We start from the raw sequence: 17,512 nt of genomic DNA on the forward strand, positions 1-17,512 counted from the left end.
GGCTTCCAGCTGCCGGCCCACCGCAGAGTTCCTAGAGCGTTCCCTGCGCATGCGCAGGAAACTCTCTTTTACTTTTGGGGGGATTTAAATATCCTCCCTATATTTTTTTCAACTTTTTAGATTTTTGTGCACACCTGGGGACTGCCCCAAGTGTGCAGGAAAATCTCCCTGCCCCTCAGGTGCCCCTGATGTGCGGATCTAGATATCCGCACGCAGGGGGTGCCTTCGCTATTAGATATAGTGATACTGGTGTGATAACTGCGCCTATTGTAGTCCAAAATAAGGAATTACAATGAACCATCTAGGTTCTCAACTGTTTCAAGGTGATCTCATCTAAGCGGATGACTTTCAGTACCACGTTTGTTCTTATGACACTCCTGAATGTTCTCTTGTTCTCCATCCAATCCTGCATCTCCAACTACCTGTCCAATACTGCTGCCTGGATATCTCATTGTGGCCTCCATGTCCAAGATAGAACTTCTCATCTTTTCTCCCCAGATATTCTCCATATCCATTGAAAAAAATTTCACTTTCTGCCCTGTAGAACAGGCTAAAGCCTCAAACCTCTAATTCTTTCTCCTTTGCCCCCAGCAATTGACTGTCACCAAATTTTAAAAAGGTAAAGGTTCCCTTGCTCGAAAGCCAGTTGAATCCGACTCCATCGTGGCCTCCAAAACTGTTATGTCCAAGATAGAACTTCTCATCTTTTCTCCCCAGATATTCTCCATATCCACTGGAAAAAAATTCACTTTCTGCCCTGCAGAACAGGCTAAAGCCTCAAAACCTCTAATTCTTTCTCCTTTGCCACCAGCATTGATTGTCACCAAATTTACAGTACAGTAAAAAATTGGTTTCTTCAGACACCTCTGTAAAAAAAATCTTGGTTGTTTTTTGCTTTGGCTACAGCAGCATCCTTTTCTCTGGCCTTTGGTATCTTTTTCAACCCCTTCCCTCTGTCCAGCACTCTGCCACCAAAATCATTCATTCCCTCATCCTTCTAATGATGGGAAAGACTTCCTTAAATTTCTCACCACCCTCAACCATCTGAAGGTCTCCTCCTCCCTCAAATGACTCCCTCTCTACAAATCTCTTGCCCTGCTATTTGGCTGGAAGAAATGAACTCATCTAGACTGACAGCAACCACCTGAGATGTACCTGAGAGTCAGCTGTGAGAACTTTAATCCTCTGTGTGGAGACAAAGAGATCCACTTCTGTCATGGGCTGAGATTCTCCATCTGGAGCCTGTTTACAAGACAGAAAGTTACTTAGAAATGGTTCCGGCAGAGCGATGAAGTTTGAGTTGGATCCAAGAAAGGTTGCTTGCACCAGAGTAAAGTGGAAAGAAAAGTGGGGTATAAAAACCTAGTCTTCTTCTTCAGTTACCTGAGAATCTGACCTTCCGTTTTAGAAATAAAGGCAAGTCTCCAGTCCTCGTGGTTATGCTTGAAAGTGCCTGGGCAGCCCCTGATGAAATCTCAAGAGAAGCCGAGGCTGGTAAAGACAGCTAGTGGGTCCAGCTTTGGTCCAGCGCTTTGCCATTCTCTGGAAGTGAGACAGGCCAAGTGCAAGTCCTGCAAAATTTTGCCAGTCAGATTGATGGCGTCAAGAGAGAAGCCATCTTCTGGGAAAGTTCCATTTAACACCATTTTCCTTTGCTCTGGCCTGTGAGCAGCAAGTGTCATCCACTCCTGGATGGGAGGGTTAGTTCATCAAGGTCATTTCTCAAGCCTGCTAATTAGTTTCAGCTGGGTGAAGTGGGGGGGACGACGACCTTGCTCTTCTTCCAGAAGATACCTCAGAGAAAGCTCAAGGATTGGTTAGAGGGTCAGGAGGTTTACGGCCCAAGTTTCTATCAAATGTCATCTATGCTACTTGGCTATGTTCCTTTCCCCCATCCATGTCGCTGTCATGCCTGCCCCTGCTGAGGCACCTGCCAGTACCAGCCAGGAGCATGTGGAATTGATACCACAGGCTCCTGAGGAAAGTGCTGCAGCAGAGACTTATAGACAAAGGCTGGCTCCTGTGGCTGAAAGCTCCCTAAGTGATGAGGAGGATAGAGCCTCCCAGGAAACACCTGCACAGGATCAGGCTTTGCTGCAGCACAGAGATTCCTCGCCCGATTCACCACCAGCTGTGACCAGGCTCCGGAATCAACGGAGACAGGAGCTGAGAGATCGACGCCGGAATGCACGCATGCGTGGAAGATGATCTCTCAGCCCTGAGTATTGACTGGAGCTTGACCTCGCTCCCTGCCAGCTAATGAGGTAATTAGCCAGCACTGTATATCTTCAAGCCTGTGGCTGGAAGGAACTTGTGCTGGCAAACGTCTTTTGACAGGACCTACTCCGTGTATCTCTGCTTCAGAACTCTTGTCGTCTTGATCCTCGGCTTTTGACCCTCGGCTTCGTTGACCCTGCTATTGTCTCTGACTCCTCTGGCATCGTTTGGATTTATGGACATTGAACTCTGGTATGTCTGACCCTGGCTTTGGATTCTGATTTAAACCTGTTTGAACTTTGCTGCTTGTCTTACTCGGCTTGACTTCGGACTGCTCTTGGACTTTGCTTACTTGCATCACGCCCCCTGGCCCTGCCATGACAGATTGCCAGCACCCACAACGCTCACTCATTTCCACCATGGAAGACGGAGCAACCGGAGGTATGGACCCACTGGAGGGAATGCTAGCACAGGTGCAGCAATTAACTCAAGCTGTGCTTTCTTTGCAACAACAAACCGCTACAAATGCTGCGGCTTTAGCGAATGCTGGCACACCTCCCCCACGCTGCCCAATAAAAGAGCAGTTTGTGTCAGAGTTCTCTCAGCCCCACCTACCTCACGGGGTGTCTGTTGTGGGGAGGGGAAGGGAAAGGAGTTTGTAAGCTGCTCTGAGACTCCAAGTGAAGGGCGGGGTATAAATCCAATCTCCTCCTCCTCCTCCTCCTTCTGATCTATGCTGCTAAGACCTTACCCAGTAAGTGTCTCCAGAGAGGTAGCTTTGTCATTTTCTGTGTACATGATCCTACCATTGGAATTATGTTGCTTTGAAAATCTTTTTTAAAATATTTGTGTTGTTGTGGTTAAGAGTGTTGGATTAGTAGACCCAGGTTTGAATCCCCACTTGTGCCATGAAAGCTTTCTGGATGACTTTGGGCTTGTCACACATTCTCAGCCTAACCTACCTCACAGGCTTGTTGTGAGAATCAAAGGGAGGAGAATGAAGTCAGCTGCCTTGGGTCCCCACTGGGAAGACAGTCGGGGTATTTAAATGGATAAAATAAATACATTTCTGCAATAACGTTTTACTTTGCTTTATGGTGAGTCTAGTGGACCAAACCCAGGTTAAACTCGGCTATGTTGTCACTGAGATGCTTGCTCCGGGGTCTCCGGGTGGAGACAGTAGAACGGATCTCTCAGACCAAGGCAGGTCAGCCTTGGCAGATGCTGATGGTGGTTTGGGTGTACAAGGGGGAGTCCTGTCCACGACTGACTGGCAGAAGGTCACAGGCAGAGTTGTATCGCCCTCGCCAGCCCGGCTTTTAATCAGAGATGCCAAGAGATTAAAACTGGGACTGCGTAACCTACTTCATCCCATGGGGAACTCCGTTCATAGGAAAACGACGACAAGAACAATCCAGAATGCACGAAAGGTTTTCGCCTTATGGTGACATTTCCCTGTTAAAAATTGTTTGTGTGAACTCCCCAAAGAACAAAGGGGGAGGGGGAGACTGCTAAAATGGCTGAACTCTTGAGTGACTCGAGACAGAGAAAGGGGCACAATCAGTCCCTGTAGCAATCCACCACCCCTTCCCCCCGAATTGCATCCCTTTTTAGCCACCAAGAAGAGATTGGATTTATACCCCGCCCTTTACTACCCGAAGGAGTCACAGAGCAGTTTACAATCCTTTTCCCCTCCCCTTCCCACAACAGACACCCTGTGAGGTAGGTGGGGCTGAGAGAGCTCTTTCGGGGACTGCTGGTGAAAGAACAGCTCTGAAAGAGCTTGTAACTGACTCAAGGTCACGCCAGCGGCTGCATGTGGAGGAGTGGGGAATCCAACTCGTTTCTCCCAGATTAGAGTCCGCACTCCTAACCACTACACCAAACTGGCTCTCAACCCAATAGTCCCAGTGTGGCCCCCCAAACGACACCCCCTGCTGCTGGCCTTACCTTTATCCTGTCCACAGCTTCCTGCGCTTGAGCCATTCGGATGCTGGTGGGAGGGGTCCTCTCCGAGATCAGCTGAGTGGAGCCCAGGTATTTGGCCCCAAAGATTACTCCATCTAGAAGATCCTCAGGCTCGCAAGGACCTGGTACTGAGCGACCCAAAGCAGGATTCTTTTAATAATGCAGTAACAAAGCCGGCACTCAGGGCATCTTCCACTTTCGCCCAACTCCGTTCAGCTTTACAAAGTAAGTGGCTAGTCCTTGACAGTGAGGCTGAGAGAGGCACCCCCAGGTTTTTAGTGATGCAGTTCCAGGTTAGATCTTCATTTGAATACTTTTAAAGCACCACAAACTGTCGTGGGTTTTATATAAGATTTTAAATGGCCTGCCTAGGAGACCAGGGAGACTCCCAGGGTTCTATCATTCATTTAAAATAGAAATGTTCAGGAGGGCATTTCTGCAAAGGAACTAGAACGGAACAGTATGGAATAGTCCAGGAAGGTGCCTTTATAATGGAATAGTAGCACAGACTATGATTATTATTCTAGCTATCATCTTGCTCTTCCACTCTCTGCATTGTTTATAGTACATCCTGCCTTAGGCAGCTACTCACACTGTAATCTTAGTCCTGATGCATTATGCATTGGAGACCAAGACCTGTGAGGAAAGGCTGAGGGACTTGGGAAGGTTCGCTCTGGAGGAGAGGAGGTTGAGGGGGGGACATGATTGCTCTCTTGAAGTATTTGAAGGGCTGTCACTTAGAGGAGGAGGAGGAGGAGGACAAGAAGAAGAGGAGGAGGAGGAGATTGGATTTATACTCCGCCCTTCACTTGGAGTCTCAGAGCGGCTTACAAACTCCTTTCCCTTCCCCTCACCACAACAGACACCCTGTGAGGTGGGTGGGGCTGAGAGAACTCTGACACAAACTGCTCTTTTTCAAGGACAGCTGTGCCAGAGCTTGTGACTGACCCAAGGTCACATCAGCAGGTGCAAGTGGAGGAGTGGGGAATCAAACCCGGTTCTCCCAGATTAGAGTCCGCACACTTAACCACTACACCAAACTGGCACCAAACTGGAGAGCAGGGAGCTGTTCCTGTTGGCAGCAGAAGATAGGACTCGCAATAGTGGGTTTAAATTAAGGGCGGGAAGTTACTGGCTGGATATCAGTGAAAAAATTTTTACAGTCAGAGTTGTGCAACAGTGGAATCAGATGCCTAAGGAGGTGGTGAGCTCCCCCTCCCTGGCAATCTTTAAGCAGTGGCTGGATGAACACTTGTCACGGATGCTCTAGGCTGATCCTGCACTGAACAGGGGGCTGGACTGGATGGCCTCTATGGAGTCTATGATTCTATGTCTTATGCTGTCTGAATGCATTCTGCAACCCACTTTGAGTCCCAATGAGAAAAGTGGGCTATAAATAAATAGAGATTTTAAAAAATAAAATACAGATCCCTGTTTAGATGCTCACAATCTGAATTTAAACATGGGTAAAACGAAAGGGAAGTGATATAGCAGACAGACGAAGTGCTTTGTGGAGACCCGGATTTGAAACCCTGCTCACAAATGTATCAATGATGTGTTTTTTTGGCTTGGATTTAATAGTTTTTAAGATGTTATTATGGACATTTTTAATGTGTTAGCTGCCTTGGTGGCCCCAATGTGGGCAGAAAGGCGGAATACAAATTTTATAGAAAAAAGGAAGAAAGCCAGCCAGACTTTCAGGTAAACCATTCTCTCTGACTAACCTACCTCACAAGGCTGTTGTGAGAATAAAAGGGCAAAAGGCACACAAATGTATGTGTGGTGACCCACTTGGGGTTGGTATACTGGTGTGAAAAAACAACAACCTCTTTTTCTACGAAATGAGCCCTGGTGTGGTGACCCACTTGGGGTTGGTATACTGGTGTGAAAAAACAACAAAATTTCTTATTTGAAATACCTTTTCAACTACATGCATCCTTTAGAAGGGTTATTTTCATGCCTGGTGGACATGTACTAAAATTCAAAAATTTTGGAAAGAACTGCATAGTATCATTGTACAAATACTCAATAGGTCAATTCCTTATGCTCCTGAGATATTCTTATTAAACATAATGCCTGACAATTTAGATAAAATAGATGAACATCTGATTAGTCACTTGCTCACTGCAGCAAGAATGATCTTGGCAAAATATTGGAAACAGGAAACTATTCCATCAACGAAAGATCTTATAATGAAATTTAAAGAAATAGCGGAATTGGATAATTTGACAATGAGGTTACAAGGGAGAGAGGATGATGCTTTTTAAGAATATTTGGTTAAAATTTTATACGTGGCTGGAGAAAAATAATAGTTATGTTAAATAGTTGAAATATGTTGGGTATATTATGATTTTGGCCAGAGCAATTAATAATGTACTCTTTGAAGGATCCGTATGTTTGTATGTTGTTGAAATTATACTAATAAAAACTGTCAAAAAACCCCAAAACCATTGGGGAGTTTCCTCTTCTATGAACAAAGCCACAGGTTTCTTCTCCTGTGCAGGAAGCCGTGGTACCTTGCAAATCCACGACCCTGCATGGCCATCTATCAAGGCAGAAACCGAGCACAAGCAGATGTGAAGCCTCCTTTTGGATTTCCAAACAGGCTCCTTGACCCGGGGGGGGGGGTGAGGCATGTTTTTCAAGCAGCACATGGGAGTTCAGCAGCAGGTGAATTCCTGCAGGGATCCAGTCCTCAGAGCTGGGAAGCTGAACCTGCCCGGGGGCTTTTGGTGGGGGGGCCGGGTGCCAGTTTGGCGCCCCTAAGGGCCGGCGTGCTCTAGGCGAGCGCCTAGTTTGCCTAGTGAGCGAGCCGGCCCTGAAAGTAAGTGTTGGTGCCAAACAACGTTGGGGGAAAGATGATACACTTTCATCTTAGAAGTGGGGAGGGGGGTGACACCCCAAATTCTGGAGTGAAGTGGATATCAACGTTGGGGGAAAGATGATACACTTTCATCTTAGAAGTGGGGAGGGGGGTGACACCCCAAATTCTGGAGTGAAGTGGATATCAGCAACTTCATTAACCAGGAGCATGTTGTAGGGAAGGAAAGACTGCATTAAGACAGAAGTTGGGTGTCCTGCAGAGACACCTCGCTTCACTGCCCTGGTTTTGCAAAACCTTTGCAAAGTTCCCTCTAAGCTGAGTTTTGCAAAAGGCATAGGTGCTTGCCGTGAAGGTAGGGGGGCAGGCAGAGAGGCCAGGGCACGCAGGGTCTGTGAGAGGGGGGGATCCAGGGGACAAAAATCCTAGTCACCTTGGAGACCCAGGGCAGTAGGCAAGTCATCTGATATGTTTTTACAACTAGGACAGAAAAAGAAGATGAAGAACTGGTTTTACACCCCACCCTTCACTACATGAAGGAGTCTCAGAGTGGCTTACAATCCCCTTCCCTTCCCCACAACAGACATCCTGTGAGGTAGGCGGGGCTGAGGGAGCTCTGAGAGAGCTGTGACTGACCCAAGGTCACCCAGCTGGCTTCAAGTGGAAGAGTGGGGAATTGAACCCAGTTCAAAACATTAGAGTCCCGCCGCTCTTAACCACTACATCAAACTGGCTCTACACCAAACTGGGAGCCTGCCCAGTGTTTAGAAAGTGGGTGGGTTCTGGTGAGGCTTTTGCCCAGCGAGACTTCTCATTGGCCACTGCAGATTTGATTGGCTGTGCAGATTTTTTTAAAACATCGCTTCGGTAGCAGCTGCCACAAGGATCTTCACAGGATGACTGAAGGTAAGCTGCAGCAGCTGTTTCGTGGCTAGCTCCACCTCCACGGCAGCCATTTTGTGGTTGCACCTACCATGCTGGGTGAGAATTCCAAAGGTGCCCACAGGCTCCAAAACAGTTGCGGACCCCTGATCTCCAGAATAGATCTACTTCTGTGACTCTCTTTACGCAGGGCTACCCTTGAGGTTGACCCAGAAACTTCAACTGGTCCAGAACGCAGCCGCATGTGTCCTTACGGGGACACCACTAACAGCACATATACAACCGGTGCTGCGTCAGCTGCACTGGCTACCTATAACATATGAGATCAAGGTTTTGGTTTCGACTTTTAAAGCCCAATGCGGTCTGGGACCACCATATCTGCAGGGCCATCTCTCCCAGTATGTCCCCAAAGAGCTCTATGCTTTACAGAGCTTCTGATGATCCCCGGGCCCAAAAGGTATCCACTTAGCCTCAGCCAGAGCTTTTTCAGCTCCAGTGCCGGCCTGGTGGAACACTCTCCCCAGTGAAATCCGGGCCCTGCAGGACTTAATGCAGTTAATGCGCGCGTGCGCGCGCGCACACACACATATATATGTGACCAGGACTTAATGCAGTTAATGCGCGCGCGCACACACACACACACACACATATGTGACCAGGTGTTGCTTTCTTATATGCTTTGCAGTTATTGCAGGTTTGTATAATGGGCCATGGAGAGTAGCTGTGCAAATTCACCAAATTATTCTGGTATCCAATATCCCTTTCATCGGGATGTGTGTCACCTCCATCAAAGGGGATACACCATGGCCCATTACACAGACTTGCAATAACTGCAATGCATATAAGAAAGCAACACCTGATCTCTCTCTCTCTCTGGATGCGTGTCATTGTAAAATAAGGAATACTGACCACTGAGGAAGGCCCGAAGGAGCTGAAACGTGTATGGTCCTTAGGTCAAATGCAGAGGTCGATTCGGGGGGGATCGCGGGGGATCGCAGTTCCCCCGGGTGAGGTGTGGGGGCGGGGCACACGACAAAGCCCCGCCCCCTGCTTCCGGCTGCCCCTTGCTCCCGGCTGCCCGGCTTCCGGCCCTCATTCAGCCAGGAGGAGGCAGGAGAAGGGGGAGGGTAAGTTGCTTCCTCCCCGCCTCTCCCCACCCCTGCCTGCCTTGCAGGTCCACCGCCGGGCCTTATGACGTCAGGGTGTGTGGCATATGCTAATGAGTTATGCTAATGAGTTCCCCTAGCTCTTTTTCTACGAAATGACCCCTGGAAATGTTTTACCCATCTACTGTCGAGGTGTCAGCATTCCATCTGTATTAGCCTCTCCTGCCCTGCTATACTATATTGTGGTCGACTTTCATCATCGACCCACTTGCTTTTGGTCCTGTTCCACCCATGGGTGCACATAAGCAGAGCTTCGAGGATTGCTTAACTGTGTTGTGGACCCCCCTCTTAATCAATCAGTTGATGTTTTATATAGTTTTAATGGTTGTATTATTTTTTAACTGTGCTACATCTATTGTCTTATCCGTTGTCGTGGCCCACCCTGAGCCTGCTATGCAGGGGAGGGAAGGCTAGAAATTAACTAAAGAACACCGAGCTGTAAAAAGGATCTTCATCGGGAAAAGAGGGGGCTGTTGTGACTCTCAGAGGCCTTGTGGGAAGATTCAGTCCCCCACCGCAAGTGCACCTAGGCCCACTTCAGGCTCCCCACTCCACCATGTGATGTCCATCCTTGCCTTCTGACACAGCTTCCTGCCCACCCCCAGGGCCAGTAGAAACTCCTCATCTTGGCTTCCAAAGCCCTCTATCTCCAGTTTGGTGCAGTGGTTAAGTGCGCGGACTCTAATCTGGGAGAACCGGGTTTGATTCCCCACTCCTCCACTTGCAGCTGCTGATGTGACCTTGGGTCAGTCACAAGCTCTGGCACAGCTGTCCTTGAAAAAGAGCAGTTTCTGTCAGAGTTCTCTCAGCCCCACCCACCTCACAGGGTGTCTGTTGTGGGGAGGGGACGGGAGAGGAGTTTGTAAGCCGCTCTGAGACTCCTTTGGGTAGTGAAGGGCGGAGTATAAATCCAATCTCTTCTTCTTCTTCTTTTACCTCACAGGGTGTCTGTTGTGGGGAGGGGAAGGGAAAGGAGTTTGTAAGCCGCTCTGAGACTCCTTTGGGTAGTGAAGGGCGGGGTATAAATCCAATCTCTTCTTCTTCTTCTTTTACCTCACAGGGTGTCTGCTGTGGGGAGGGGAAGGGAAAGGAGTTTGTAAGCCACTCTGAGACTCCAAGTGAAGGGCGGGGTATAAATCCAATCTCTTCTTCTTCTTCTTCTTAACCTCCCCCGTCTCAACTGTCATATCCCCTCTGCAGCCTTTACCTCTCCAGCTTCACCACCCTCAGCTCTCCTGCTCCCTCAAGCAAATTCTTCTCCCTTGCTGCCCTTTTGCTTTGGAACCCCCTCAAATAAGAAGAGAAGAGATTGGATTTATACCCCGCCCTTCACTACCCGAAGGAGTCTCAGAGCTGCTTACAATCGCCTTTCCCTTCCCCTCCCCACAACAGACACCCTGTGAGGAAGGTGGGGCTGAGGGAGCTCTCTTGAGAACTGCCCTTGAGAGAACAGCTCTGAGAGGACTTGTAACTGACCTGAGGTCACACCAGGAGCTGCATGTGGAGGAGTGGGGAATCAAACCCGGTTCTCCCTGTTTAGAGTCCGCACACTCCTAACCGCTACACCAAACCGGCACTAACAAATGCATGATGCCATCTCCTTTCCTCCCTGCCCTCAAATCGCTTCCCCCTCCCCTCCTCAAGCAATGCCTAACTGGAACAAGCACAGATTCTTCCCCACTTCCTCCCCCTTGGTGACTGTAAGCCTCTCCGGGCAGGGGAGCAGAGGTCTTGCGCTCTGCAAAGCACACTGCCCGATGATGGCCAACAGCGATGAGAAGACGGCTGCCCGCTGGAAGACGACGCAAGATACTCACAGCCTCATCTACAGGGGGAGGTGGTTCTCCACCGCGGCTGGAACCTTCAGCCACCGCTCTCCACCTTGGGCCTGGGGAGCTCTCCTGGCTGCTGGCTCCCAGACTGGAACCCAGGGCACGGGGGTCTTCTTCACCAGCAGCAAAACACTGACGGGGCCCTTTCATTTCTAGCTGCTCCGCGCTCTGACGGGTGGGATCCGGCCGCCTCTCGTGCCAGGATGGCACCTTCAACGCACTAGCGCTCCCTTCGTCCTGGACGTCTGGGCAGCTCGTCCCCACCACCACGTCGGAGCGGGCCAGTGGCCTCTGGTCACTCTGCTCCACGGGGGGTCCCTCTTCGAAGCGCAAGAGGCTCAGCAGGTCCTCGCGGTCGGCCTCAGCCGAAAGCAGCCCATGGCTTCCCCGGCCCTTCCAGCCACGGGAGGGTTGCAGGAATGGGTGGGAAGCCACCCCCAAGGTGCGCCTCATAGCCAGGTGCAGCGGGCAGGGGGCGCATTCCCCCAGCAGCCCCTGGCACTCGGTCTGGCCCGCGGGCCGGAGCAGCGGGCCTCTCTCGTCCTCAAAAGCCCGGCTCTCCTCCCCATCCGAGGCAGGCAGGAGGTCGTCTTCTGAATGGGGCGAGCTCTCCTGGAAGCTGGGGCTGAGTCTTTGGAGCTGGGCCAGGAGGCCTTGCAGTTGGCTTTGGTCAGTCTCTGCGCAGGCTTCCCTCCCCCCCTCCTCTAAATCCATGAGCTGGTCGGCACCCGGAGGGGCCTGAGGCCTGCCCCCTGCCTCCAAGTCCTTGTCTGCATTCCTGGCCCAGCTTGGGCTGTCCTCCAAGGCTGCAGCGTCCTCTGCAGGCTCTCCCACGACTCCCACCACATTCCTGCAACAACAAACACACAAGATCAGTGAGAAGGGGAGGAAGAATCAACAGAGATAATACCGAAAGAGAGAGACTTGGGAAACCAGTCGCATGAAGCCGCAAGATCTGCGTTTAAGGGCACACGAATTGGTCTTTGTGTGCCCAGGTCACAGATCAATATGATAGCCACTCGGCCCGGTTGGTTTGCTTGTTTTTAACAGGATGGTCCTCTTTTTCTCATTATCTGTCTTGTGTTTTGCATCAAAATGCTGACGGATGTCATAAATCCAGCTTTTCTACCCAGAGGAGCATGGGGCTTGGACGGGGAAGGACGATGCTTGGGTTTCTGACCGTTTAGCAGGACCAGAGATGGAACAGTCCTGGTCTCTCCCCACAGTCCTGTCCGTCCATGTTTGTCTGTGCTAGACTCTGCCTGGCTACTCACGGTAGCCAGGCCAACTCCGCAGACTTCAGTAATGGGTACGGCCCCACCTCAAGACTCAGCTCGCACTTCAGTAATGGGTACGGCCCCACCTCAGAACAACCTGGTTAGGCTGCTGGGTGACTGCCAGGATAGACAGTAGTGACATTCCTGTAGCAGAAGGGGAAGATTTCTTCTTCCATGCACGTGGCTATCTGAACCTTCTAGAAGTGGCAGCCATCATTGAAAGGGAGAAGAAGACAAAGAGATTGGATTTATACCCCGCCCTTCACTACCCGAAGGAGTCTCAGAGCAGCTTACAATCCCTCATCCTGTGAGGTAGGTGGGACTGAGAGAACTCTTTAGAGAACTGCTCCTGAGAGAATGGGTCTGAGAGATCTTGTAACTGTACCAGTAGCTGCATGTGGAGGAGTTGGGAATCAAACCTGGTTCTCCCAGATTAGAGTTCTGTGCTCCTAACCACGACACCAAACTGGGAGCAGGTAGCCTCACGACTATCGGAGGAGCTTTCTTGGCCGGCCGTAATTTTAGTTCAAGGAACATTCTAGAATATAGCCATTTTCATAATGTCTGGTCCAACTATGTTTTTAAAGTGTGGTATAGAAGTGGTCATCTAAAATGTAAGTCAAGAGTGGAGGTTATGAAATTGTATAAATATAGATTGTTAGTTCTAACGAAAAGGGGGTTAATTAGCATTAAAGTGATTGTGTTTCTGTAACTGCTGTGCAGATTGTGAAAGAGGAGGCCGTTCTGCACTCAGGAATGTGCCAGCTGAGCTCAGCTTGAGAGGGCCCAACTGGGCAGGTACATCAGCTGGGGAGGATAGGGATGCCACCCTCCAGGTGGGACCTGGAGATCCCCTGGAATTACAGCTCATCTCCAGACTACAGAGATCAGTTTCCCTGGAGAAAATGGCTGCTTTGGAGGGTGGACTCTATGGCATCGTACCCTACTGAGGTCCCTCCTCCACCCCCAAATCTCCAGGAGTTCCCCAACCTGGAGGTGGCAACCCTACCCCTCCCATCCCCTGCTGGCAGCCCTAGAGACAGAAGACCCCAGGTTGGCAGGGGCAAATACCAAGAGGCTTGCCTTAATTATACTTCAGGGTTTATATACCCAGGGGTCATTGCTGTGCAAGAGGAAGAACCATCATAAGAGAAGGCAGTTATTTATTTTAAGCAATGTTCTGCCATGCTCCAGTTGGATATGTCAGATTTGCCAATATAAGTTGCTTCTGATGTTTTATTTTGCAGTGCTCTCTCTTCAGTGCGGGGTGTGTTTGTGTGTGTGTGTGTGTGGACAGTTTAAGTGTCTGAGGGATCCTCCAGCCCCCCTCAGTCGTTCCTCCTGGAGGTTTGTCCATCCTCTTCTTTACTTCTCTGTACGTGTCACTGCTCTCCAATTGCCTCCTTCCAGGAAGCAGGCACATCCAGAACAGTGACTCATGCAGAGCACAGGTGGGAACATCCTCTGCGAGTAGGCAGTTCTTCTTTGGGAGTATGAGAGTGGAGTGTGCCTCCCATTTTAATTCCAGGAATTTGGGGGTGGAGCCTAGGGAAGGCGGGGCTCGGGGAGGGACCTTAGTGGGGTACGATGCCATAGGGCCCGCCCTTCCAAGTTGCCATTTCCTCAAGGTGTGAACTGATTTCTGTCATTTGGAGATCAGTCGTAATTCCAGGGGGTATCCAGGTCCCACCTGGAGGCTGGCAACCCTAGAGAGGGAGAGGACAGAACAGTTAAGGGAAAGATTATTATTTTTATTTACCTAGATCCCTCTTCTGTAGTTCCCGGAGGACTGGCGTTTTTGGGGTCTGGAAACCATCCGGGCCCCTCCATGTTGTCTGGCTCTTCCTGTGTCTCAGGATCACGGAGCCTCGATTCTGCATTGCTAGGCCCAGGAATAACCTGCAGGCTTCCAAGCGGTTGCTGGATGGGGTAAACGTCTTCTCCTGAGTTGCACGATGGCGCTTCTTCCGCTCCTGTGGTGTTCTCCTCTAAATCCATTGGAGGAGCCCCCGGGGCCTCTGTTGGCGCTTCAGGCCCTGAGACTGTCTCTGACTGGATGTCCATGTCGGTCCCAATCTTTCAGCCAGATGGGGACAGGAGTGACCCTACACTGGAAAATAGAAATACGTGACTGAGTATTTTTGGACTTGGAGAAGAAATGTCCATGTTGGTCGCCTCACAAGCACTCAGCATTCGCCTACCCCACAGGGTTGTGCTGAGAATAAAATGGATTGGTCTCAGGGATGCCATTCCAGATTACTTAGAAGAAGGGCAGGTACCTAAATAAAGCACACCTGAGAACAGAATTTGGTTCTGGGAGCAGCAAAACGAATCCCCAACGGCTGCATGAAGTCATGCGATTCAGGCAGTGCTTGTTGAAATCAGAAGCCAAAATGCTAAATGACTTCTTGGGCTGCGGTCACACACACACTAAGTAATCTACATCCAATCCACTTTCAGTGCACTTTCCAGCTGGATTTTACTGTGTGAACTGGCAAAATCCAGTAGGAAAGTGCATTGAAAGTGGATCGAAAGTGGATTATTTAGTGTGTGTGACCGCAGCCTTAGAGCGCCAAGGGGAAGGTGGTTCTCCACATAGGTCCTTGCATTCCCCTTAGAAGCAAAGGGGATGCTTCTCAACACTGCACAAAAATGCGCAAGAGTCAAAGCCCCTGTCTCTTTGCCATACAAAACTCAACAGGAAAATTCTCAGCTACTGTACAGAATGTAACTCCTTCTCCCCAGAATGCTGGCCAAGATGAACTAGCCTCGGTCAGGGATCCCCAGGCTTTGTGAGCCTGTGGGCACCTTTCGAATTTTGACACAATAGGGTGGCACAGCCACAAAATGGCTGCCGCCAGTCACAAAATGGCTGCCGAGGGTTACTTTCAGTCACACAATGGCCAAGCAGAAGACGTGCTGGGCAAAACCCCCACCTTACCCTGTCCGCTTTTCTAAAAACATTTGGCAGGTGCCAGGAAAGATGCTGGGGACCCTGGCCTAGGTTAACTTTTATTTCAAAAACTTAAGAAAACACAGTTAACAAAAATAGCAGATTGCAACAGAGACTGTCAATTCTATGATTTGCAGTTGATTAATATCAGGGTGCTTTTTTTTTCTGGGGGAATGTGCCAGAACAGAGTTCCGGAACCTGTTCGACAAAATTATTTTTAAAATGTTTAAACGTTCATGAGTTTTCAGTATACAGATTGAAAACTTCATTTCCCTTTTGAGAATTCCGGCACCTCTTTCCCCCCCAAAAAGCCCTGATTAATATTAATATTTTAATAGATTGTTGTAATTAAGAGGTTCGAATCCATTCAGTCTTTTCACTCAAAATGTCTAAATGGATTTCTCTAACCCACTGTGCATTAACCAATTTAAATCTTTGACTAAAAAAGGCAGCTGATTTTTGTTTCAAAAATATTGCTGACTTTTTTTTTAATACACATACTTCCAAAACCAGCAGGCAGGAAGCATCATTTGGGAATCAAGTCCCACTGAACCAAGTGAGACAGACTTCGGGCTAAATATGTTCCTGTTGGGGGATCTGAATCCCCACAGGCTTTTACCTGAAAACTCACGTTGGGGCATTTGCACCGATGAACGTCAATATTGACCAAATGCACCACATATGGATACTAAAGGTAAAGGGTCCCTTGCTCGAAAGCCAGTTGAATCCGACTCTAGGGTTGCGGTGCTCATCTCCGTTTCAAAGCCGAAGAGCCAGCGCTGTCTGAAGACGTTTCCGTGGTCATGTGGCCGGCATGACTAAACACCAAGGCGCACGGAACACTGTTACCTTCCCACCGAAGTGGTTCCTATTTATCTACTTGCAATTTCTTGCTTTCGAACAGCTAGGTTGGCAGGAGCTGGAACTAGAGATGGGAGCTCACTCCGTCATGCGGTGCACTCAGGTCTCGAACTGCTGAACTACTGACCTTCCACAGCCTGCAGTTCAGCGTCTTAACCAGTTGAGCCACCGCAGCTCCTTAATGGATATGGATACTACTGATGAATAAATTAGGTATTGGTTTTAATTGCCGCGGCTGTGTGAGAATCCCCCCCTTCTTGGTGCCCCATGTTGTATAGCATTGCCAGCTCTGGGTTGGGACGTTCCTGGAGATTTTGGGGATGGAGCCCGGGGAGGGTGGGGTTTGGGGAGGGGAGGGAGACCTCAGCAGGGTATAATGCCACAGAGCCCACCCTCCAAAGCAGCCATTTTCTCCAAGGGAACTGATCTTTCTAATACTATAGCTTCTTAGGAGTTCATATTGGTATAACTTGTTTTGATATATATCACAGGCTTAATTGGCTTGATCCTCCAGGAATCTTTCACCTGGAGATGGTAACTCCTATTGCTTTAGTATTTATGCAGTAGGAGGTACTGCAACTTTAAAGCTCAGCAGGATACAACCAGCTGCACTTAATGTAACTCATAAAGCAGGCCTAGCAGACTGAATACTCTGAGGCATTTTTGGTCCTGTTCTACATAGTAGCAACCTTGAGAGGTGCACTTTCAAGCTTAGGAGACCTGGCCTATAAGTGAGTATATTTTGTGGTCCATATATTGTGTTATATTGAGCCTACGGGGAGGGCGGGATAAAAATGTAAACAATAAATAAATAATAAATAAATAAATATTGTGCTAAAAATTCTTTATTCTAAGTAGTTTTTCTCTTTTACAGAGAAACTGAACAATATTGTCTTGTAAAGAAATTGGAATGAGACTTTCTATTGTGGGTAAGATGTATGAGACTCTAACAGTGATCATTTGTATTTAATATGATTTTTGTGCAATGTTTGGATTTATTTAGCTATATTGTTAAAAGGTATTATTGTATTTTGTACTTCTATAGCTCTTTGTTCCTGAGGAAGGACCAGAAGTCTGAAACACTATATACTACCTAGGAAAAGTGTTGGATATCTACTTTGGACTTGATGCATTCTGTAGACTTCTATATTTCCTATGATGGATTTTATGTACAGATTTATTGCTGATTACATATGTGTTTCACTTTGCTGAAGTCTCTTTTTGTATATTTACTCTTGCGGGTATTTCAGCACACAGTTGTTTTGCTGTCACTTGCCATTTTGTATTGTGTGCAGCATTGTTTTGTTCAGGGGTCATTTCGTAGAAAAAGAGCTAGGGGAACTCATTAGCATAACTCATTAGCATATGCCACACCCCCTGACATCAGGGGCCCGGCGGTGGACCTGCAAGGCCAGCAGGAGTGCGAGGAAGCCCCGCCAAGGCCCTCCCTGGCCCCAGGCAGGCAGGGGTGGGGAGAGGCGGGGAGGAAGCAACTTACCCTCCCTCTTCTCCTGCCTCCTCCTGGCTGAATGAGG

General features: G+C 48.9%; 1 protein-coding gene across 1 annotated transcript in view; it reads right to left on the reverse strand.

Annotated features, from left to right (window-relative positions):
- Positions 1–17,512, reverse strand: part of APBA3 (amyloid beta (A4) precursor protein-binding, family A, member 3) — a 30,502-nt gene that overhangs the window by 9,515 nt on the left and 3,475 nt on the right. Inside the window, exons 2-5 of the mRNA XM_015420586.1 lie at positions 13,923–14,273; positions 10,872–11,736; positions 4,168–4,335; positions 1,156–1,242 (exon numbers count right to left, since the gene is read on the reverse strand). Of these exons, the coding sequence (XP_015276072.1) occupies positions 1,156–1,242; positions 4,168–4,335; positions 10,872–11,736; positions 13,923–14,227 (1,425 nt within the window). The 5' untranslated portion in view covers positions 14,228–14,273. The remainder of the gene's footprint in view (positions 1–1,155; positions 1,243–4,167; positions 4,336–10,871; positions 11,737–13,922; positions 14,274–17,512) is intronic.

This window comes from Gekko japonicus, unplaced genomic scaffold (genome assembly GCF_001447785.1).
Source record: "Gekko japonicus isolate JY-2015 unplaced genomic scaffold, Gekko_japonicus_V1.1 scaffold884, whole genome shotgun sequence".
Classification (NCBI taxonomy): Eukaryota; Metazoa; Chordata; class Lepidosauria; order Squamata; family Gekkonidae; genus Gekko; species Gekko japonicus.